This window comes from Protopterus annectens, chromosome 2.part0 (genome assembly GCF_019279795.1).
Source record: "Protopterus annectens isolate FY-2018-M chromosome 2.part0, PAN1.0, whole genome shotgun sequence".
Taxonomy (NCBI): Eukaryota; Metazoa; Chordata; order Ceratodontiformes; family Protopteridae; genus Protopterus; species Protopterus annectens.
The window spans coordinates 280734067-280759921 of NC_056728.1; the positions used below are offsets into that span (position 1 = coordinate 280734067).

At 42.0% G+C, this 25855-nt stretch overlaps 1 protein-coding gene across 7 annotated transcripts in view; it reads left to right on the forward strand.

Moving 5' to 3' along the window:
- Positions 1-25855, forward strand: part of CSNK1G3 (casein kinase 1 gamma 3) — a 2843512-nt gene that overhangs the window by 2155488 nt on the left and 662169 nt on the right. For all 7 annotated transcript variants that reach the window (XM_044060767.1, XM_044060768.1, XM_044060770.1 and 4 more), the window contains one exon: positions 5339-5573. In XM_044060767.1, the coding sequence (XP_043916702.1) occupies positions 5339-5573 (235 nt within the window). The remainder of the gene's footprint in view (positions 1-5338; positions 5574-25855) is intronic.

A 25855-nucleotide genomic window follows, 5' to 3' on the forward strand; every position in this document is an offset into this window, starting at 1 on the left:
TACATCTACCTACATAGCTAACTGTCATACAGGATAGGTGGATAATGGAAATTATATCCAGAGACTACTTGATACCATTTTCCCAGAATGGCTATGATATAAAACAAGCCCAAACATTCATCCTTGCACTCCTCACTAGTTTCAGCCTGTCAGAGGAGGGTGACATGACAAGATGTAAAAAAATAAACAAGTAAAGTAGTCTTAAGAGGTCCCAGCAGACCAGAGGGAGTTCAGATTTTGCTCTTACTTCTTGGTACCCCAAAAGACCTAGGAATTTAGACCAGCACTCTGTTAAGTCACTTAAATCAATATTTGTAGAAAGTGCTACTCCGGATAGTCATGGTGCAGTCCATTGTACCTTGTCTTAAGGCAGGTGACTGGATGTTTAGGATGCTTACCTACATATCAAAATGGCAAAGTCATACATGAGATTCCTGCATTTTTGAATGGGAGCCAGTCATTACTTTTTCAGAGCCTGCCACTCTAAGATTCAGCACAGCCCTCATGGTATTCTCCATATGTATGGCTCCTGTTGCAGCTCACATGCAATTACTAGGAGCTGATAATCTTTCCTTAGATGGGCAAATAGCTTAAAGAGACGGCCACTATGGAAAAAACATGTCACAACAAAGCAATATTTGCACCACCTGTGTCTATCTTTGGGGAGCATCATCATTGTGTCAAAATCCCAACTGGAACCATCACATCATCATCCACCAGTTAGATGCCCTCTTTCAGAGGGTGTGGTTACCACCATACATGATTTTTTTACATTGTTCAAGAAGTCGTGAACCTTTCAGAAGAACAGACTCCCCAGTGCAGCCACAGGTACCTTGAGGTACTAGACCTGATGATTTCCTTAATCCATACAGTACCATATGCCCAGCTAAACATGAGGGGTTTGCAGTGCTTACTCAGGATTCAGTGGACACAAGCAACTCAGTCCATGTCACATACAGTCAGATTTTCATAAAAGTTACATTAAGCATCTAGTGTGGTGGACAAACCCAAAAAGTCTTTCTGCATGATCACCCTTTGTTCTTTAAGCAAATCCCCAACACCAGAACAGTCCAGAGTACATGGACATCACAAGAGGCCAAATCACATGTAATCTTTTTGGAGATGAGAGCGCTCATAGTGTTGCAGGCATTTCAGGATTTGCTCCTCTTGGTTGCAGTATCCATTCACTCTGACAACTTGGCTGTGGTATGGTAAGTAAACAAGCAAGGAGAAACCCAGTCTTCTCTCCCTATGCAGAGGCACTGTGACGGTTTGGTAGTGGGCCTTAACATCATAACATTTTTTGTAGCAACTAACATACAGGGTACATCCGGCATGATTGAAGACAGGTTGAGCAGACAAGTCTTGCTCCCACACAAATGGTCTTTCAACAGTGTAGTAGCCCAAAAGGTATTCCAAAGATGGGAAGACCCTTCTGTGATGTGACGGATTCTTCTCTACATTATCCTCAGAAAGGAAAGCCCCAAAGTGATGCATTGTCCCACATTTGGCCCCCAGGTCCTGTATGCATTTTCCCCCATTTCTGCTCATAACCAGATGCCTCTAGAAAGCCAGAATGGGTAGAGTAAAGGTCGGTCTTATAGTCCTTTTCTGTACAAATCAGATTTGGTTCTCCCTGTTATAGCCTCACCGTCTTCTGCAGTTCCCTTATATGCTCTCCCACCTGTCCTGCAACTAATATTCACCCCCTTATTCACTAGAGAGTTCCTTTTTGACAACCTGGTAGACTGTTAATTTTTAAACAGATAACTTATTTTAGTTTCTCTTGCAAAAGTGTTTATGAATTACTGTCACAGAATCAGATTTACAGCAAGTTTGTACCTTTAACTTGTTCTATTTCGCAGAATAAGTAGTGCTGTGGGAACACAACTCTGTTACACTTTGTGTAAAACAAATTGATGTAATGGGATCCTATCTCGCCTACATTCACAACAGATGGGTTCGGAGCCGATCCATCGGCTCCGACTCGGCAACTAATACACTAGCATGAAGTCTCTCATTGGCTGGGCTACTCCCTATCCCAGGATGCACTATACCTGCTTCCCCAGATCTCGTTTGCCGCTTAACAAGCTGGACGTGGTCTCGACTTGGCTGGAGCTAAGTGGTTCTTTTTACCTTATTGGTCCTTGACCTAGGGAATTTTTGTCTATATTAACCAAACAGCTGTTTTAACAGCTATTTCTTACTATTTCTTACTATTTTTTTTTTTTTTTTTCACGTTCAATTTGCAAAAATCTGTACTACAGCCATCTCAGCGTATTACTTTCATAAGCGCAGACTTAGACACAAAAAGAATGCGCGCCTTTTTACCGGCAGCAAGAATTCAGGTCCTACAAGATCAAGTCAAATCCTGTCTTCCCCTACTAAGAGCCCCGGCCCATCGGATCCTACAACTGTTGGGCTCGATGGCATCAACCATACTTTTAGTTCCCTTGGCCAGACTTCACATGCGAATTTTACAATGGCTACTGTCGGTTCAATGGTCTTATCAGGAACTTCCCTTGAACCACTTAATCATAATCACGGAAAGTTGCCGTCGAGATCTGCATTGGTGGCTTCTCCAATCAAATCTCGACCAATGGCGACCCTTTATACCTCAACGTCCCGTTGCCACTGTGACTACGGACGCCTCCCAGGTAGGGTGGGGGGGGTCATTACCTGGACAGGTCGGTCCAAGGCACATGGCAGATCCAGGAAACGCATTTGCATATCAATGTCCTGGAGATGAGAGCGGTACTATTGGTACTCCAAGCTCTCCATCACGCTCTCCCACAGGGCCCGATTACTATCCTATCCGACAACATGTCGGTGGTGTGATACATAAACAAGCAAGGTGGAACCAGGTCTTACCCACTATGCAGAGAAGCCATGAGACTTTGGCACTGGGCGGTAGCTACCAACCGCTTTCTAATGGCAACGCACATACCGGGGAAGTCCAATGTGATTGCGGACAGATTAAGCAGGACCATTCTTTTACCCCACGAGTGGTCCCTCAACCAGGGTATAGCTGCGAAAATCTTCGACAGATGGGGTCTTCCTTGCTGCGACCTGTTTGCCAGCCCTCACAATGCGAAATGCAGAGAGTTCTTCACACTGTTCCCTTCTCAGGGACAGATTCCCAGGGACGCTCTGACTCACATTTGGCCCCCCGGTCTTCTCTACGCCTTCCCTCCGTTCCCCCTCCTACCGAGGGTGATACAGAAGGCCATTTACATGGAGAGCGAGATGATTTTGATTGCCCCGCACTGGCCTCGTCAAGTTTGGTTTCCTTTCCTACAGAGGCATGCGATAGAAGGTCCATGGTTTCTGGATCCGGTGCCAGACCTGTTGACTCATCAGTCAGGACGGCTTCATCCGTCTCTCAGGTCCCTGAAGTTGGCAGCATGGTTACTCCACTTCCATCCTTAGTCCGAGACAATGCTCTTTCGCCGGACGTGGTCCACATACTGTCTTCTTCTCATAAACCTTCCACCATCAAACTTTATTCCAGTAAATGGAAAAGGTTTGCCTTCTGGGCTCAAGAACGGGGTATAGATCCTCTCACTGCACCAGTATCGGAGGTTCTGAATTTTCTGGCCTCCCTTTTTCAGTCGGGCTCTTCAGTTTCTACCATTAAGGTTCAGCTAGCGGCGATCTCTAATTTTCATGCTTCATTTGAACCTTCATTGATGTCTCACAAACTTTGTAAGGCTTTCCTTAAAGGGGCTTGGCTCCTTAGGCCTCCTTTATCTCATCCTGTCCCCTTGGGATTTGAATATGGTTCTTGCTGCCCTAACTGCCCGTCCTTTCGAACCAGCTGCTACCTGTGATTTAAAATTTCTGTCTTGGAAAACGGCCGTATTAGTAGCCATAACGTCTGCTAGGCGAGTTTCAGAACTTCAAGCTCTTTGTTCTGATCCTCCCTATTTGATTTTTCACAAGCATAGAGTTTCATTGAAATTAAACCCTGCATTTATACCAAAAGTGGCCTCCTCTTTCTGTATTCAACAAACTATAGAACTCCCTGTCTTTTTCCAGAATTCTCTAATAATGCAGAATATACTTTGCATCAATTGGGCACATAGACAACTGCGTTTTTATTTGAATAGAACCGCTCAAGCGGAAATCAAATCAATTGTTTGTTTCCTTTGCAGTGAACAAATTGGGTCAACCAGTAACAAAACCTCCATATCTAAATGGATTAAAGATTGTATCATTTTTATTTATTCACAGGCTAACAAAGACCTTCCCTTTCCAGTCAAGGCTCATTCTACCAGGGCAATGGCTACTTCCGTAGCTTTTCACTCCAAGTTATCAATAGATGATATTTGTGCTGCGGAAACCTGGACTTCTCCGCACACTTTCATTTCTCATTACAAATTGGATGTGGTTTCTCGAGGCAGAGCTTCCTTTGGTTCCACAGTTCTCAGGAGTGTGTTCCAATGAGCCACCGGGATGTAGGTGCTAGGGGCGCTGTCCCATCTGTTGTGAATGTAGGCGAGATAGGATCCCATTACATCTTTTAGTTATGTACTTACCATAACCCGGATGTATGGGATCCATCTACATTCATAAGTACCCACCCTCCTTCCCCCCTCCATTCGGATTTAGAGGAGCTGTAGTCTCTTTTTTCTTGGCGATCTTTCTTGAAGAACTTTAGTTGGTTATAGTGACTACTAGTTTTCTGTGTTTGCATGGATGTATGAAAGCGAACAAACAAGATCTGGGGAAGCAGGTGTAGTGCATCCTGGGATAGGGAGTAGCCCAGCCAATGAGAGACTTCGTGCTAGTGTATTAGTTGCCGAGTCGGAGCCGATGGATCGGCTCCGAACCCATCTGTTGTGAATGTAGGCGAGATGGATCCCATACATCCAAAGTTATGGTAAGTACATAACTAAAAGTAAAGTACTTTAGCATGTGAAATTCTTTCAGAGTTGAGCAAAAGTAAAATGCATCCGGTTCGAAATAGCCAGAAATTTCAACATGTAATCCACAATATTTGAAAAAGTGTATTTGTTTATCTTCAGTCATGATTCCAGCAAGCTGTTGATGTCACTGGTTCAGTGGTTTATATGCTCAGTAGTAATTTCAGAACCAGCTCTGTTATGTAAGTTGCTCCTCTCTACAGTTGATGAAATTCCAAAACTGAGCAAAAATAAAATTCATTAAATTTAGAACAAGTCACGGAATTTTGTCATTTAATGTACTGAATTTGAAATTGTACAGATTTTTTTTTACTTATTGTTTTGACTCCCACCAGTTTTCATGTTTCTTTGATCATGATATTGGCTGATCTCTTTTTAAAACTTTTTTGTGACTTTTTTTCCCCTTGTTATAGATTACCCGCATGGAATATGTACATTCAAAGAACTTGATATACAGAGACGTAAAACCAGAAAATTTTTTAATAGGACGACCAGGAAGCAAAAACCAACATGTTATCCATATAATAGACTTTGGTCTGGCAAAGGAATATATAGATCCAGAAACAAAAAAGCACATACCTTACAGAGAACATAAAAGCCTTACAGGGACAGCTAGATATATGAGCATTAGCACGCATTTAGGAAAAGGTATGTCTTTGTTTTGTTAAACTGAAACGTGTATTACAGCAAGTATTGAAATTAGAAATGAATACAACTCTAATTTATGCTGATTGTCATATAATATGTTCTTAATCTTTGAAGCTGAAAAAGAAGTGTGGAAGTAGCGCTTCATGTGAGAAAGGTTCTGGAGAAATTTCTAGGAATCTGTCTGCAAGGTGAATAAATCATCTGCATAAAGAAGTCTAGTAAAAAGATTGAGATTGTACAGGTAGAATGAATACTGCATTCATAGATACATTCTCTGCCGTTCTTTTCACGAGTGTCAGTTGATTTGTACTGTTATGAATTCTATCTTTTCTTTAGCTCTTCATTCAGGAAAGCTTCATCTAGTGGGATTCTCTCCCGTTGATGCTTAGAGCCTCTGTTTAAAAAAAAAAAAAGCCTGTACTAATAATTACAGTAGCTGTACCTACAATGTCTGCTGTAGGATGTCTTGCACCATGGTTTAGGGATGTGGTTGTTGTCAAACCATGCATTACTTTCGAGCAGTTTGGAACACTTTTGCAATCATCAAGGGAACATCTCAGCATTTGATATAGAAAGAATATCTCTAAACTTCCAAAGCCTGCTGATTGCCTTTGCAGTTATTAGATATTATGACAAGCACATTATCAATGTTGCCTGTTCTGCTTTTTCACCTTTGTGTACTGTCCCTAGCTGCTATTACTCACATCGTTTTAATAATGCTGTATACAGTCACTGTAAACCTGAGTTTTGAGGCCTTGTCTGATGCTCACAGAGGTAAAATGTCCATATGAGCAGATGAAACAGCATTTCTTAAATTAATATTCATAATGTTATCAGTTTAAAGAACATATTTTATTAGGCAGAGGGACAGAATACAGGGGGATCAAGAATCTAAACCTATATCCCCTATTCCTGTCTTTGCAGTTACTGCCTCTTCCAGCAAGAGTTTGATCTTTGGTCTTGTAATCTGTGTAGCAGATTGCTCTGGCCCATACTTTTGTGAGCAGTTTTTGGATGGAACTTCTGCCACATTTCAGCTGAGGGGATGTCACTGGCATTGATTGAATTATGTTGGGACATTGAACCTTCATGGCAGGTGTGACATCCATCAATAGTCGATGGGAGTTTTCAGACTACTTCCTCTAGGATCTGGTTTCCCACTTGTTGAGGTCTGAGGATTTAAACTGGGACTAATTCAGTCTCTTTATTCAGGCTTTCTTCCGTAAGCATTTCAAAGTATGCTTTGTCCGCATAGAGGTAGCTAAGTTGACTGAATCCATGTTTGTTGAGACTAACTTGTAGAGGAGTTACTTTGAGAGTTTGTGAGGTTCTCTCAAAATTGGATGTTTTATTCAAAGGGTACTCTTTTACCTTGCATTAACTTTATTGATTGAAGATGCTTACTGAAGAAGTGTTTTTTTTTTTTTTTGTCTCCTTAGTTAAGTCACTTTTTTCCCCCCGAGATTGACTCCCTCCAGCCAAGACCAACATGGGTATTGAATCCTCTTTTTCCATCAGTTTTCCTGAGGCCATGTCTTACTGAAGCCCTGGGGTGATAGAAAACTTAGATTATACACATTATTGTTGTACTTTACAAATATGTACTTAAGTGCTCTCTTGGAGGAAGAGGATATGAAAACTTCATTTAGTTTAAGTCCTTCCTAAGGAATGACATGCATGCATGCAGTCACAGTACCAAAGTTCTAGTCCCCTTGCCCCTTAACAATAAGCTAGACCGTTTTTGTAGGTCAGAGCCTGACTTCATTGCTCCTTCAGAGAAGAATCTAAAGGCATGTTTCTTCTTTTCTGCTGCTTAGTATAAATCTCAGTGGCACATGCCCTTATCAAAGATATTCTCATTATTTGGACAGATTTCATAAGATGTGCTGAAGCTGCTTGATTTTTTTTTTTTTATGTTGCTCGTAAGACTGAGTTCTAATATGATTTCACATTTAGTTAAAAAGGTTTCTCTCCGGCCATGTTCATCAGATGATGTGGCCTCTGAGAGATAAGTCTTGACAGTGTTCACAGTAAACTTCTTTGCAGGCAGTTGGAGCTTTGATCCTAAAAAGCACATTGCTCCTAAGGTTGTGTCTGCTGATACACTTTTTCAGTGTGACGTGGCTGTATAATTATGCACTGGCTATATAATTATGCACTATGTAAAGAAATCAGGGGTTCCTTTTGGCTTGTTTACAAGGCACAAACTGTTTACCTAGTTTATTTGTGACTTCTGGGCAACACAGAAAAGGCATGTCTATTGATAGAGGAGCTTCATGCTCTACCTAAGACCCACTGACAGCAATAGTGTCACACAAGCTGTGGCTGCAGCATTGCCAGCATAAGGTAGCTAAATGTAAATCTACTGTTTTTATTCTAGGCCACTTGCCAGGTTGTCCAAACGTACTGCTTCTATCTTAGACTTTTCTATATTTGTGCCTATGGATTAGGAGTTCTGCTCTGCTGGATGGGAGGAAGTTTTCCAGGGGTCTGTTTACCAATTGAATGGAATGTTCATGAATGTTTGTTCATCGCACATAGACCATCGAAAGTTCCTTCCCTCGAAAGGCCAAATGATCTTACAGAAGTTCATCATACGGTCATAGCTGGCCAACATCAAGGGAAAGGAACTAGTACGTACTTGCTGATTACGAAGGAAAAAGAAAACCTGCCCTTTCCCCACTGTAGTGTGATCTTGGAGTTGGTGTATTTAATTAGCAGGGGTGTGGGCAGTGCAGCCTCACACAACAGGAGGATTTGGTGAACACCAGACCTTCCTTATGTGGGGGGGCTGTATCCTCCAGCCCCCCCTTATCTGGGGGGACTGTATCCTCTGCTAATTATATATACCAACTCGAAATCGCACTGCAGTGGCGAAGGGCAGGTTTCCTTATCCCTTCGTTACCTGTAAGTACGTACTATTTCTGTTCCCTTGATGTTGACCAGCTGTCATCGTTTGATGAACCTATTTACGATCATTTGGCCTTTCGAGGGAAGGAACTTTTGATGGTCTGTGTGTGATGAACAGACATTCGATTGTTAAACATAGACCCATTTTCTAGATGTAAGCCACAGTGGAGAATCTCGTCAAGAATCAGTCTTTTATTGTACACTGCGAGGCACAGGTTTAATTAGAATTGGTGGCCATCTTCAAGATTCGGATCTTTATTGCAAAGTTAGCTGCCTTTTGTATGGTTGTTAGCACAGGCTGCACTGCTGGCTTTAGAATGGAAGTGTTAGACAAATGCTCACAGTATAGGAATGCTTGGAGTTTTTTTTTTCTAGTCTATTTCTAGATCTCCAAAAGTAATGCAGGGCAGCATTCCAACTTCCAAGACTAAAAAAATGAATAGCTGACTTTTTAAGCCACCATGTTTTGGGAGCTGTCCAGATTCATTCTCCCCCATTTTTATTTTTGTATCCAAATATTCTAAGTCTTTTGATTTAAGCACCTGGGCTTCAGACCAGTTATTTTACATTAAGAAGTTTGTGGTCTGCACTGTTGTGGCAGGACAGGTAGCTTACATCCTTCTAAGTTGGGAATTGATGATTGAAGGCTCAGTGTCTGTTATTCTAAAAGTGTATTAGTTCTGGTTTAAGCATTTGGGCTTCAGGCCAGTTATTTTACATTAAGAAGGTTTGTGGTCAGCACTTTTGTGGGAGGAGAGGCTAGATTCTGCCCTTCTGAGCTGGGAATTTCTGGTTAAAGGCTTATTGTGCCTGCTTATTTGAACCATTTCTTTCTGAAATTGGTGTGCCTTGTTTGCATAGACTAGATTTAGGCCTGCTGAATCTAGCTGTGTTTGTATAACTTCAGCTCTGATCCAGGCCATCTTTCTTTCGAGAAGGTTCCCCTGCACCCTAGTGGCAGGGGTGTGCCGTTAGAATTTGTCTGATTAAAGACTGCTGGAAAAGGGCTCAGTTTTGAGCTTTTTACTGGTTAAGTGGGTAATTTGTTTAAATCAGTTTGCTCATGTTCTATTGTTATATAAAAAATGCACTTTATTCATCTGCTTTTACTGTATTTGTGTTTCTTTCTACTTTATTTTGCTTTTGCTGCCTGTTCTTAAAAGTACTTAATTGCATTTATTCTGGTGTATTTATTACTTCTTGTTAGTAGCCTGATTAAATTGTAACTGTTATTCTAAGCCTTTGGTTTACGCATTTGGGCCTCAGACCAGTTGTTTTACATTAAGAAGGTGTGGTCTGCACTCTTGTGGGAGGAGAGGGTAGATTCTGCCCTTCTGAGCTGGGAGTGTCTGGTTAGAGGCTTATTGTGCCTGCATATTTGAACTGTTTCTTTCTGAAATTGGTATGCCTTGTTTGCTGTAGCATAGACTAGATTCAGACCTGCTGAATCTAGCTTTGTTTGTATAACTTGAGCACTAAACCAGGCCATCTTTTTTTTGGAGAAGGTTCCCCTGCACTAGAGTGGCAGGAGTGTGCAGTTAGAACTTGTCTGATCAACGACTGCTGGAATGGGGCTCAGTTTTTAGCTCTTATTGGTCAATTGGTTAATTTATTTAAATCAGTTTGCTCCTTTGCTACTGTTAAAAAAAAAAAAAACCACGCACTTTTTATGCATCGACGCTTGGTTAGGGTTAAACTGTTCCCAGCGCCATAAAATCTGCTCTTCAAATTTTCCCTTAGAACTAGTCAGTTTTTTAGTTTTAGCACTCAAATCTGTTTCTTTGAGTTCAGAACTCGTAAGCACTAAATAAACTACTAATTACTACAGCACTCAACTTTCATTGCTTATCTAGAAGAAAACAGTTTTTAGTACTTAGTAAATAAGCACCTATCCAGGCATGTCTAAGGGTCAGCTCCTGCTGTTTTCTCCTGTCTACCTGATGAATCTGGGCATCTTGGGGCAATGCGGCAATTTCCTCATGTACACAGACAGCCCTCTCCTCCTAACACCCAACACTATAACCAGTGAGAGATGCACTTGTATAGCCAAACTGGAAGCAAAGCTCTCTTTTGCCAAGACTGGACTAGACAGTCAAGAGGAGAAGGTAAACACTTGCACCACACCACACTCACCACATAGTCCCTCAAAACCTACACCACTAAAATCAACACATAGAAACACAAAAACGTTTGCGGAGGCTCTCAATAATAATTTGCTCAAGCAACAGAGACCTCCAAAGCAGAAACGCAAGCAACCTCTACCCCCCAAAACAACCCAAATGACACATAACCCACAGACTCAGTGTGCCAATCAACCACAGCTCATAAGGCAAAACAAAGTACCCAACACAGTAGTAATAGGTGACTCTGTAGTCAGGCACACTGATATTCCACTCACCAAGCTAAACAAGGAGAAGGTTACTGTCAGCTGCCTGTCGGGTGCCAGGATCTGTCACATAACCCACGCACTCAAGTCACTCCACAACAAGTACAAATATGACTATCATTGTCCATGTTGGTGTGAACGACCTGAGACACACCTCCCTGGACTACATGAAAAGAGACATGGAAGCACTGTCTGATCTTGTAGCCCAGACAGGTATGACCCTAGCCCTGAGTAGCATCATGCTATCGCCCAGAATGATACCGCAGTACAAGGACAAAATGATTGACTTCAACAATTGGCTAAGCTTCTGGTGTCATTCTAAGGGGATCCAGTATCTGTCTGCCTGGGATGACATGATCGACAGAGCATGATGCTTTGCCAGAGATGGCCTGCACCTGTCGCCCATGGGATTCTGGATACTGACTAAGGCTCTTGCCACCCCTGTAGTGCCTTTTTTAGGCAAGGTTCAAATGACAAATTCACCACCGTAATAGGTACAAGCAAGCAAAATCTGACGGTAATGCTACTTGATGCTAGAAGTCTAAACCTCAAAATGCACTCACTCGAGGCACTCCTTAAAATGGAAAACATTGACATCTGTGCAGTGTCAGAGACCTGGTTCAAGGCTCCAGAGAGCATCCCTGCATTACCAGGCTATAATTCATACCACACCTTTTGGCCCCCTAACGTGGACCGAAACACTAAAGGCAGAGGATTGTCCATATTCATTAAGGATATCCACACCTCCAGGCTAGTTGCTCAGCATAATGCATCCGGATTATCCAAGTGCAACTAACTCTGGGCAAGACCGCAGTCCAAATTGTAGCTTGCTACAGATCCCCCACCATGCCCCAGGATTCCCACTCCTCATTTCTTGATACAGTGGAAAATATTCGGGTACAACCCAACACCCTAATAATGGATGATTTCAACTACCCCACCATTAACTGGGAAAACTACTCGTGTACCAACTCTCTTGCTCAACGTTTTCTGGAATTCATCAATTCCAACGCCTTGGATCAACTTATCCACACCCCCACCAGGGGCAGCAATATCCTAGACCTGGTCATTACCAGCATGCGTGACTGGTGTTCCACACCAAAGGTCAATTCCTCATTGGTCAGATCCGACCACAAGCTAATAACCCAAGACCTCCACATCCCGACCCCACCTCCCATTAGGGAAACTACAATAAAAAATTTCTCCAAACCCAACTTCACGCTTCTGAAGACAGAAGTGGTAAACTTCACGACACTCATGCAGACGGACAATACAACTGCTGAATCCTACATAATTGCACTTTATAAGCACTTACACAAGTGCATGGATCATGCTATCCCTAACAGAACCAAGATGCTATCCTCCAAAAAAAATGAAGCCAATTTGGTGGTCCCCTGCCATAAACAAACTCTTCAACAGAAGAAACTGTTGCAAAAAAGAGTAAAATCCCATGATTGGAGGAACACCCTGGTCAGCGTCAGTAAGAAGCTGAGATACCTCATAAAATCCTGCAACGCTAGTTACGAAAGCAAAATCGCCACTGATTCTAAAGACAACCACAAAGCATTCTATAGCTATGTCAAGAATCTCAATGGCAACACTGAGATCTGCTCTGAGTTACAGAACAGTGGCACTAAATACACAGAACCAACTGATGTGGCCAATATCCTGGCAGATAGATTCAGTGCTAACTTTACCCCCCCCTCACCCTCTAAAGGGCCCATCTCTATACCGGAAGAATGCAAAATTCCTGTAATCATGGCTGCACAGGTAAAAATCACACTCTCCAAAGTCAAGAACACAGCATCCATGGGACCTGACAACATCCCAGGCTGCGTTCTACATAGACTACAGAATGAACTGGCACCTCACCTACGTACCATGTTCAAGTCATAGCTTCACCTCAGGCTTTGTGCCCACTGAATGGCGCACAGCGACAGTTATCCCACTCCACAAAGGGGGATCCACTACGGACCCCGGGAACTACCGCCCCATTTGCCTGACAAGCCTGGTCTGCAAGGCCATGGAACTTATCATCATGGAACTTATAAACAAAGACATTGTTAATATCCAAACTCTGGACCCCACCCAGTTCAGGTTTGTAAAAGGCAGATCATGTCTCGTAAACCTGATAGACTTCTTTGAAGCAGTCACCAAAGCCGTAGATGTGGGTAAGGTGGTTCACACAGCCTATCTAGATCTCGCCAAGGCTTTCGACACCATCCCCCACTCTGGAATTATAGATAAACTCACTAAACTAGGTATAAATCCCTATGTCACAAGATGGGTTGCCAACTGGCTCACTGACGGAACCCACACTGTGAATGTAGCAGACTCCAAATCCGACTTCAGACCAGTGACAAGTGGAGTACCACAAGGTTCGGTCCTGGGTCCTCTCCTGTTTGGTATCTACTTCTCTGAAGTCCAGGCTAACACAGAAGGTCTTTGGCTAACAAAGTTCGCAGATGACTGCAAACTAGGAGCCATAATCGAAACACCTAATGATGTGGACATCCTACAAAAGGGCCTCACTGAGACAGATGCTTGGTGTCAAAGCCATGGCCTCAAGCTCAGTGCCAAAAAGTGCATTGTCATCCCCTTTGGTAGAAACTCTGTACCCGTGAACTACCACATATGTGGTAGTAAACTTAACACCGAAAGTGTGATAAGAGACCTTGGGACACAGGTGGACAGTAGTGTCTCCTTTGATAATCACATCGCCACAGTAGTCAGGAAACCTTATATGTGGCACACCTCATCACAAAAGGGTTCTTATCCAGGAAAAAAAGAGGCCATTGTTCCCCTCTACTTGTCACTCATTAGACCCATTATAGAGTACAACGCCCCTTTTCATATGTACCTCACAAGACATCAACAACAACTGGAAAGGCTGCAGAAATACCTCACAAAGAGGATTACTTGCCTCAAACAGATAAACTATGCAGACTGTCTCAAAAATCTCCAGTTTTATTCCGTCGCATATCGCCTACTCAGAGGCACTCTCTGCCTAACATACAAAGCTATGTCCAACCCAGAGCTGTTGGACATGCTCCACTTAAAGAAATCCCAATCCCTCCGAGCTGCACGCTCTACGGACCTAAACCTTGTCACCACAATAAACAGAACATGCTGGAGGGATAGATTCCTGTCCCAGAGACTTCCTATACTCTGGAACAAGCTACCTATCCATATCAAGCAAAGCTCCTCCTTAGCACTCTTCAAGAAAAATTATGATGATTGGATGGGAAATATGAAATTCACCCTGGGGATCACTTCTGTGGCTCTGCTTGACAGTTGCACAGGAAAATAATTTTCCTAGGTGGCGAAAGCCAGGGTACCTTTTTGGCTAGGCTTATATAGGCCCTAATGCCAATAGCCTAGTACCTACCTATCAACCTCTGAATTGCAGTAGCTCCATAGGTAAGAATAAATACTCTTTACTTTTAAACTTTTGGTCTCCGGATTCTCAAATTCCGAAAGGAGGCTGATCCCCTCCTGAAAGAAGGGCAGCTTTACACTAATCTTAAATTTGAGTGCCTTCATCCATTTCCTTCAGCACATTAAGTTAAAACGTGATACTAAATCTTCATTGTTCTCCTGCCATGAGTTTGCTAGATATGCTTGGAATACAGAGTATATGCTTACTGACATGTAAAATCATTTTAAAACAGGCATAGAGAGATGAAGCGCTGAGTAGAATCCACCTAACATAGGTGCAATTAGCAGTTTAGGTGTTTTGGCAGAGCTGCAGGAGAGAATCGGCATACCAATCCTGGATGGAGGGGTTGAAGTCCCAGCTGGTCTTCCAGAATTGCTCCCAGATGTGATCCCAGTTAGACAATGGGGATGGAGTCAGATGGGGGCCAGTGCAGGGGTGGGCATGGGAACGGCTACCCAAACTGGTGACAGTAGTATGTGATGGCCATGCACTCTAGTGCACATTGTGTGTCATTTGATGGACATTGGTAGCCCCTTTGGTGACATAGATAACCACATCATGACCTAAGAAAGGGATAAAGGCCTTTCGTACAAAATGCTGTCATCAGGATACCGATGAGAACACAAACTCTTTGAGGTTGCCTGCATTGATAGCCCATCCATATGGCTCCTGCTTGAGTCTGAGGAGAGTTTTTAAAGCTGAATTTTAGTGTTTGAACAGTTTAAGTTTTTATAGTATAATGTTTGGGAGTAGTTTGTTATTTAAAGGTAGTACAGTCTTCTGTGATGCCCAACAGACTGAGGGGAATTTTCTGAGGAGAGAAACTGATGGCTTTCTACCCTTCTGAGTAAATGCAACTTAAGCTACTTTATTTTAAAAGTTTTAAAACAGTGTGCAGTATAGAAGAGAAGTGTACTGCTTGAAGTACTGGTTTCTTGTTTCTGTCAGGTCATTTTCATTTTGAGATACAAAAATACATTTTCTTATTTGCATTGTTCATTAACTAAATTATGAAATAACGTGATTTTTGTAGAAGTTTATTTTTATTAAACCTCAAGGAAAGTCTCTCTCTTTATCTGTAAAAAGTACCTTTTCTGCAATTTAGTAATGATTTTAAACATTTTCAGTTTTTGTGGCAAATTCTGAGGTGTTACTTTTATCTGTCACTGATGATTGAAGAGAGACTGTTTCTGAACAAACAGAATTTAATTGCTGAAATCGTGCAGTAGTTTTTAATGTGCTGGCAAATGTATTGGTAAAGCGGAGCTGCTGAAACTTAGCTTTGCTGCTGCCCTCTAGATTTAAGCTTTTAGAACTAATTGAAACTGCTATTCTAGAGGTGAGATTTGATGCATTAAATGTTTTATAGAGCTGGAGTCAGTAACTGACATAGTTGCAGGTTCATTCTACATCAGCACTTAATGTGAAGTGTGTGGCAACAGGTAATGCACAGAAAGATCCAAACAGTGAACTGGTGATTTGTGTTACCACCATGTTCTCCATAATAACTTTCCATTTGGACGCCACCTCATCATTTGTCAAAAATATTTGCAGAGGGTTTGTCATTGTGGGGCATAATTGGGAGACCTTTTGATTCTGGATTTCAGCTTGCTGTCAGGTTTTGTGAATTTGTTCTGTATTCTCCCTACCAGTCCTATTAACTTTGGCCGCAATTACTTAGTTTATCTTTTGTCAGTATATATTGCTGAGGCTCACTCACAAAGGACTTCAAGATTTCCAATTTGTTCCTTACTCTCTGCTAGGGCTTTTGGTGTAAAGCAGTGTAATCTATGTGTTACAAAAATTACTTGCCTTGTCAGTGAAATCTATGGGTTTAAATCATGTTTGCTACTAGTACACTGAACAGCTTTTTCATTAGCCAGTAGTGTACTACCCAGATGATGTTCTTTGTGTTTCACTGTTGCAGTCATCACTTTTGGGTTATCTGCTTGCAGTAGCCCTCAGTCAGCCTGATTAACAAAATCTTGGGTCCTGCGTCGGTTGCTGTCCCTTTTTCCATGACATCAGGTCGTCAGGGGTATAAAACATTCAGCCGATGCCATTACATCAGTCTTTCTTGCCATGTGGTGCCCGAAGCAGAAGCAGTTCGCAAGTGCCGGTCGGCCTACTCCTGAAATTTTCGTTTTCAAGTTTCAGAACCAAAGTCTTCAACTAAAGCTAAGTACCCCATTGGGGAAACTTTTTCTTGCTCTTTACCGATGTCAGTAAAAGTTAATAATTGCATTACTTGTGGAAAGCAAATACCTCATAAAGATTTTCATTCGTACTGTATTTCTTGCCTAGGCAAGTACAAAAAACTTTATATCCATATTGTTACAATACTGGGAATGTTTATAAAAAGCATTGGTTTCTTTCCCTTTACTCACTTCATATAAATGTTCGTACACTCTCCTGTTTAAAAACCTTTCTGTTTTCCCTACGTAAAAACTTAAGCATTGTATACACATGCCCAAGTAAACTACCCCTTTAGACTTACAATTAAAATATTGGTGGGATTGAATGTTGGATTTCCTGGACGGAATATACAGGGAACCCTGATTAAACATTTAGGGACATTGATGACAAACCCCACACTTGTAAGTACCTTTCTTCTTCCTGACCTGCCCTAACGATTTAGCTACTCCTCTCTCCATATAATCCTTAAGATTCATATCTCTTCTTCTAATGAAATGGGCTCGAATAGGAAAAAAATCAGAAATTTCATCATTCACCTTTAAGACAGGCCAGTATTTAACAATGATCCTCTCTACTTCGGATGACGTTCCTGAAAAAGTGTGCACAAAGGAACATTCCTTAAGATCACTTTTTAAAGAGTCTTGATCCAAATCACCATCACCAGTCCCTAGTAAAGGAAAAAAATTTTTATTCCTGTTCTCCATAACTTCCTTAAATAGATTTTTCAATCAATTCCTCAGGATAACCTCTGTCCAAGAAGAGAATCTTAATGAACTCCACCTCTTTCAAGAATTCGTCCCTAGTACTAGTCATTCAAGAGGCCCTAATTAACTGGCCTTTCACTATTCCCCTTTTTTGATAAAAGGGATGTCCACTGTCAAAGTGCAAGTAACTGTTTGAAAATGTCTTCTTTCTAAAACTTTTTTGACTGGAAACAATTGTTCTCATAATCCTTATACAGTGTGACATCTAGATAATCTAAACTTTCTTCCCTCGTAACCATAGTAAATTTCAGAAATTCGGTGGATTCATTAATATAATCAAAACATTTTTCTAATTCTTCCTTTGACCCTCTCCGCAACAAGCAAGTATCATCTAAAAATCTGATATACTTAATTATGTGGTGGGACCAATCTGTTTGAAATATAAATTTCTTTTCCCAGTAATATAAAACACAATTAGCGTATAATGGGGCGCAACATGCCCCCATAGCAACCCCCTTCTTTTGATGATAATATTCTCTATTAAAATATAAAAAATTATTTTTAAGAACAGTTTCAGTAAATTCAATTAATAAATTAATAGTGTTGTTGTCCAAACCAGATTCCAAAGAGAGAATTTCTGAAAACCATTCTAACCCTACCTGATGGGGAATACTCGGAAACAATTCAATAACATCAATTGTCACAATAAGCAAATCCTGGCTAAAAAGTTCTTTCCTTATTCCCTTTAAAAACTCCCATGAGTCTTTACAAATGTGCTTTATTGAAGCTATAAACTTCTTAAACTTAGAATCAACATAAATTGCTAAGGGTTCAGTTATAGCCCCTGCACCAGCCACTTTCTGTCTAAATTTAATATTTTCAATCCCTTTGTGCGTCTTAGGGATACCAAAAATCGTAGGGATTTTTGGTTTGTCGACATGTAAAAAATTGTAAAGCTTTTCATTTATACTTCCTTGCATTAAATGATCAAGTAAAATTTTATCTTAGCATAAGCTATGTTGATCTCATTTTGAGAGACTAACTCGTAATTGTCCGTGTCCTGTAAAATGTTCTGCATGTACATATCATAGTCAATATTGTACATTAAAACCACACCACCCCCCTTATCTGGTTTCATTACCCTGCATTTTTGTTCTTTTAAGGATAGTAAAACTTTTTTGTCAGTTTCAGAAAAATTATCACTCCTAACTTCCTTATAGTTAAGATGCCTAATTTCCTTCTCTACCAATTCCTCAAATATTTTCAAAAAATGGGTGGGTAGGGGGGTTGAAAGTACTCGCCCCCCGAAAATTTGGATTTTTGTTGTTGTTCCTGACCGCTAAATAATGTATTGAAATTCAACTGTCTGATGAAAAGTTTCAAATCAATAATTGTATTTGCCAGTATCCCTGGACGTGAGGGTACAAATTGAAACCCTTTGGTAAATAAATTAAAATGTTCATCAGATATGTCAATGTCCGTGAAATTAAATATAGTAAAATTCCTGCTTTTACAAACTCTGTTCCGGATTCGAAATTCATTGCTAACTTCACTAAAAACATATTCCTCTGAGGTTGGATCAATTAAGTCGTCTAATTCCGACCATAATTCCAACCTCTCGCTCTGAATCCCGTGCACACTTTTTCAGGAACTTCATCCAAAGTAGAGAGGATCATTGTTAAATACTGGCCTGTCTTAAAGGTGAACGATGAAATTTCAGATTTTTTCCTATTCAACCCCATTTCATTAGAAGAAGAGATATGAATCTTAAGGATTATATGGAGAGAGGAGTAGCTAAATCGTTAGGGCAGGTCAGGAAAAAGAAAGGTACTTACAAGTGTGGGGCCTGTCATCAATGCCCCTATATGTTTAATCAGGGTTCCCTGTATATTCCATCCAGGAAATTTAACATTCATCCCACCAATATTTTAACTGCAAGTCTAAAGGGGTAGTTTACTTGGGCATGTGTATACAATGCTCAAGTTTTTACGTAGGGAAAACAGAAAGGTTTTTAAACAGGAGAGTGTACGAACATTTATTTGAAGTGAGTAAAGGGAAAGAAACCAATGCTTTTTATAAACATTCCCAGTATTGTAACAATATGGATATAAAGTTTTTTGTACTTGAGCAGGTTTGTATGGATCCCCGGGGAGGTAGTTGGGAATCCAAATTGGAATATAGGGAGTTGCTTTGGCAACTTAAATTAGATGCTGGAAGATCCCCGGGACTAAATGACAATATTAATATAGGCAGTGTTTTAAAACTAAGAGCTGCCAGATTATGACTGGTAGGTGTATTTTAATCATTAATTGTTAGTTATTATTAAAGTGTTTTGTTTGTACTGTATGAATCATGCATTGGATTTACACCTTGCATCTATTTGTACTTTGACGTTTTTTGTCCAGTAGATTTTTAACTTAGTGGACCAGGTCTCATTGTACAATTGTATAAATGAATGCATTATATCTTTAAATTTTTTAATTGCATTGTAGGGTTTGTCACATGATGTTTTTTCAAACTATTTAATGGGGTAAACTACTTTTGTCAGAGTTCTGAAGAAGCCTGGTATTTGAACTAGGTGAAAGCGCTTAACTTTCCTGTGTTGTTTCTTTTGGATGAGAACTCTGCTGTTTTTATCGTTTGAAGTGGAATTTTTTTAAGAAGTTCTTTTTATGCTATTGATTGGAGGTCGTTTGTGGATCCTTCCTTTGCCAGAGTGGTTCTTGGTTGCAGTTCATTCCAATTTGTTGATTCCTTGCTTAGGCCCTGACCACAACGTACCGTGCTTTCGGTTTTGTGCTTTATTTAATCAGCGCACTATCCGTCGTCGGTATATTTTCGCCTCAAAATTTTTGGTTCTCGGTTTAATTAGGTTCATAGGTAGGTACTAGGCTATTGGCCCTAGGGCCTATATAAGCCTAGCCAAAAATGTACCCTGGCTTTCTCCACCCAAGAAAATTATTTTCCTGTGCCCCTGTCGAGCAGAGCCGCAGAAGTGATCCCTGGGGTGAATTTCCTATTTCCTATCCAATCATCAAGATTTTTCTTGAAGAGTGTTAATGAGGAGCTCTGTTTGACATAGATAGGTAGTCTGTTCCAGAGTATGGGAAGTCTCTGTGACAGGAATCTATCCCTCCAGCATGTTCTGTTTATTGTGGTGACAAGGTTTAGGTCCCTAGAGCGTGTAGCTCGGAGGGATTGGGATTTCTTTAAGTGGAGCATGTCCAACAGCTCTGGGTTTGACATAGCTTTGTATGTTAGGCAGAGATCGCCTCTGAGTAGGCGATGTGCGATGGAGTAAAGCTGGAGTTTTTTGAGACTGTCTGCATAGGGCATCTGTTTGAGGCCAGTAATCCTCTTTGTGAGGTATTTCTTTGGCCTTTCCAGTTGTTGTAGATGTCTTGTGAGGTATATACCAAAAGGGGCATTGTACTCTGTAATGGGTCTAATGAGTGATGATTAGAGGGGAACAATGACCTCTTTTTTTCTGGATGAGAAACCTTTTGTGATGAGGTGAGCCACGTAGTAGGATTTCCTGACCACTGTGGCGATGTGATTATCAAATGTAGAGACTACTGTCCACCTGTGTCCCAAGGTCTCATCACATTTTCAGCATTAAGTAGACTACCAGCTATGTGGTAGCTCATGGGTACAGAGATTTTACCAAAGTGGATGACGATACACTTTTTGGCATTGAGCTTCAGGCCATGGCTTTGACACCAGGCATCTGTCTCAGTGAGGCCCTTTTGTAGTATGTCCACATCATTAGAAGTTTCTGTTATGGCTTCTAGTTTGCAGTCATCTGCAAACTTTGTTAGCCAAAGACCTTCTGAATTATCCAGAAATGTCGGTTAGCCATCCGACTACCGGGATTCCAAGAAAACGCAAGGATAAAGACAGAGACAGGCTGTCGAGGTCCAAAACTGCTGACGATGCGTCTTCTAAGCTAGTCGCTAGTTCGTCGGTACTCAGTGAGGCACTTTTGCAGCCCCTGATATCCTCTACTTCTGATTCGCAGGCCTCTACTGAGACCCATTCAGAGTCCGGTATGCCGCGAGATGCTTCAACTATGGAACCTGCGGATGTCTTTACCTTGGATGGGTCCGGAGCCGCTGTGCAGGCACCCGCGTCTGAGGGTGTATTCAGGCCTACAGACTTGCATATTAAACCGACGCCTCTTTCTTCTTTTAGGCCTAAATCACGAACCATGCTTAAAAAAGACGACGCCCAGGCTGCATGCTCAGGCCTCTATGCCTAAAAAACAAATGATAAGAATGGCTGAAGATCTTATAACTCTAATCAGGGGAAGCCAGCCTCCCCCTTCTAAGAGACCTAGGACTGAAGTTGTTTATGAATCTTCTGACCAGGATTCTGATTTTTATGATTCTTCTGATGATCTGGATTTGTCCTTATCTACTTATGAGGATTCTGATGCAGAGGACTCTATTCCCTCTGCTTCCCCTCCAGAGGATTTTTCTTTTGGTGAAACCTTATATACTCTAAGGGAGCATTTCCATTGGGAAAGCCAGGATTTTTCTGATTCAAAAAAGAGGCTTAGTGATTTCTTACTCCTGCCTCAGCACTGGCCTTTAGCTATTCCTCCAGTACTAGACATTGTTGATGATGCTTTTTCAGAATCTAGTTTGGCCCCTGATACCTTGCCTCCTGCTCCCAGAAAACCTGACAGATACTACAGGGTTCCTGATTCACACAAGTTCGTTTTTAAAAATCCTATTACGGATCCAGAGACTATTTCACAGGGACCCAAAGGCATTAAGGCTTCTACTGCTAAAAATCCTACCCCTTCTGAGTATCAGCAACATGTTATTGGATTGCTTAAACAGAAAATTATGTTGATTCCAGACTGTGTGGAAAATAAAAAATTACAGGATTTAATGCATTCTGCTGAACAGGTTGGAAAACATATTTTGCAATGTGGATTTGATTCTTTAGAGGCCTCTTGCAGGGCTCCTGTTACTGGTTCTGTGCTCAGATGGCATGCTTGGCTTAAGGAGCAATTTTTACCTGATCATGTTAAAGCTAAATTGTTAGATGCTCCCTTAAATCAGGACCGCATGTTTGGCAACAAGGCTGAGGAAGTTCTTAAAAAGATGGAAGATAAAGCTAAGTCTATGCAAACTGTTAAAGATTTCTTACAAGTTCAGCCTCCTAGATTTAGTAGGTAGTGGCTCTCTAAGAATTGGTCCTTTCCAGCCTCTTTAAGGTCTTCTCAAGCCAAACTCAGACATAGCAGAAACCCCAGGTTTCAGTCCCAGGGGACACACAAGACTAAGCAGTGGGGGTTTTCCGCACCCAAATCAGGGAGTAGTAAGACCCCCCCCCCCCCCATGGAAAACAGTCTCAATGACTTGCTTCTAAAACTTCCAAGCCCTTCCCAACTGAATGCTCCTTTAGGCAGAAAGATTGGTCTGCAGGTCAAAAACTGGGAACTCATTACCCAGGACAAATGGGTTTTAAATATAGTGTCCCAAGGATACAGATTTCACTTCCACACCTTACCAACACCAAGCGGGTGGCCAGATCTACCCCCAAATCAGTGGGCAGAGGCCCAAAATCAAGTACTCTCTCTATTAAGCATGGGGGCTATTCAGTTGGTACCAGAAGAGGAAAAGGGACAAGGGTTCTATTCAAGACTTTTCCTGGTACCCAGAAAAGGCAATACATGGCGTCCTATCCTGGACCTTTCTACTCTAAATAGCTTTCTGGTGATTCCAGAATTCAAGATGCTGACTCTTCACCATCTGCTTCCTATGCTAGACAAAGATGCATGGTTGGCAACACTAGACTTAAAAGAAGCATACCTGCACATACCTGTCAGGGAGTCTTGCAGAAAATACCTACGCTTCAAAGCAGGCTACATGCACTATCCATTCTCTGCACTGCCCCTTGGCTTATTTGCTCCCAGGGTATTCACAAAGTGCCTAGCTGCAGTCATTGCATTCTGCAGGTAAAGAAATATTCAAATATACCGATATCTGGACGATTGTCTAATTCAGGCAGAAAGCCAGGACATACTTTTGAATCATTTGGTCTTTGTTCAAGGGGTACTGACTTGTCTGGGGTACACCATAAACGAAAATAAATCACAGCTGGTACCCTGTCAACAAATTATATTCCTGGGAGCAAGCTTGAATACAGCTGCCCAGATGGCTTTCCTCACGCCACAGAAACGGATTAATTTGACAACCTACTTCAAATAAGTGGCCACAAAAACCCAGTTATCTGCAAGGCAAATACTGCAAGCCTTGGGGTTCATGGCCTCCTGCATTCTTCTAATTCCATATGCAAATCTGCAAATGAGGAAACTGCAATGGTATCGCAAAAGCCTATGATGTCATCATTCACAGGATCTAGAGGCAATTACTCCCATCATACCTTGCCTACGCCTAGAGTTCCTTTGGTGGGCAGAGGCCTGCCACCAAAACAGGGGACTACCATTCACACTTCCCCCTGCCACCCAAACCTTAACAGACGCATCAGACTATGCATGGGGGGCCCACCTGGCAGGGAAGTGCATTCAGGGCAAATGGAACCCAAGTCAAATGCACCTGCATATCAATCAAAAAGAAGTGTTAGCTGTACAGAATGCCCTGACAGCCTTCAAGGACCACATTCTTCCAGGACAAATAATGGTAAAGACGGACAACACCGCTGTTATGTGGTACATAATCAGGGGGGTACATATTCTTACCCCCTCTGTAGACTAGCCATGGTATTGTGGAACACAGGGGGGTACATATTCTTACCCCGTCTGCAGACTATCCATGGTATTGTGGAACACAGCCCTGAGCTATCAGGTACATTTCCAGCCAGGAAAACTAAATACACTGGCATACGAACTAAGCAGAAACCTCATGGACCCACATGAGTGGAAACAGGAACCAAGGATTTTCAACATGTTGACAAGCAAATGGGGGAGCCCAGATATAGACCTGTTTGCCTCCCCCCAGAACTATCAGTTGGACAAATTCTGCACAAGGACTCCTCACAAACAAAGCTTGGAAAGTAGAAGCTCTGTCCTTCAGCTGGAAAAACCTATCAGTTTATGCCTTTCCTCCTCTGCTCTCCAAAGTACTACTAAAGATCAAACAAGACAAACCAAGGACGATTTTGATTGCACCAGACTTGCCACGCCAACACTGGTATGCCCCCTTGCGCAGTGTGTCACTGTGGGCCCCATGGCACCTGCCTCAGACTCCTCCTCTATTGTCTCAGAAGGAGAACCAAATTCTGCATCCTCAACTTCAAACACTGAATCTAGCAGCCTGGCTAATTACATAATTTCTCTTTTACCATCCCTCAGTAAACCAGTGATTGGCAAGGAGGCCTAGTACCAGAAAGTCTTGCGCTGAAAAATGGAAAAGATTCCCTGCCTGGAATCAATCTCAAGGGATGAGCACAACAGTGACCAATTTACCTCAGATGTTACAATACTTAACTGAGATGCTTCATAAGGGCCTGTCTTTCTCCTCCATCAAAATTCACACCTCAGCCATCTCAGCTCATTATAACACAGAACCACCCCTTTTCTCTCATCCACTGCTTAAGTAGTTCCTCAGAGGGGCCAAAAGTCTACGACCACCCAGGAGAGCTCCAACTCCAGCCTGGGACCATAACTTTGTATTGGAAAAGCTCACCATTCCTCCTTTCGAGCCAGCTTGCCACTTCTTCTTCTTCTTTCGGCTGCTCCCGTTAGGGGTCACCACAGCAGATCAACTGTTTCCATTTCTTCCTGTCCTCTGCATCTTGCTGTGTCACACCAACCACCTGCATGTCCTCTCTCACCACATCCATAAACCTTATCTTAGGCCTCCCTCTTTTCCTGTTACCTGGCGGCTTCATCCTTAGCATCTTTTTCCCAATATACTCTGCATCCCTCCTCAGCACATGTCCAAACCAGTGTAATCTTGCCTCTCTGGCTTTGTCTCCAAACCTTCCAACCTGGGCTGACCCTCTAATATAGCAGCTTGTCACTGCAGAATTAAAATTCCTTTCTTGGAAAACAGCTTTCCTTTTAGCAATCACTTCAGCAAGAAGGGTATCTGAATTAAAGGCCTCATGGCAGTGGAGCCTTTCATCATCTTTCATGCGGACAGGGTGTCCCTCAAGACCAGTCCCTCCTTCATGCCCAAGGTGGTATCCAGTGTGGCCCTTAATCAGTCCATACATTTGCCAGCCTTCTTTCCTAATCCACAGAACAAAGGGGAATGGATTCTGCACTCCTTAGATGTGCACAGACAACTTAGATTCTACTCGGACAGAACTAAACCTCAAAGGAAATCTAATCAACTGCTGGTGGCATTTGCTGCAGGGGCAGAGGGGAAGGGTATTTCAAAGCAAACCATTTCCAAATGGATAGGCCATTGCATTCTTTTTTGCTACAAGCACCATGGAAAACCTATCCCACAGGGGATCAGACCCCGCTCTACCAGGGCTGCATCTACCTCTACAGCCTTTCACAGAGGCGTCCCTACCAGGGACATCCTAGAAGCCGCTACTTGGAGTTCTGTACATACTTTCACCAAGCATTACCATCTGGTAATTTTCTCTAAATCCAGAGCTGGCTTTGCCACTGCAGTCTTGCAGGGCCTTTTAGCTGGTCCTAATGCTATCTAAATTCCTCCTC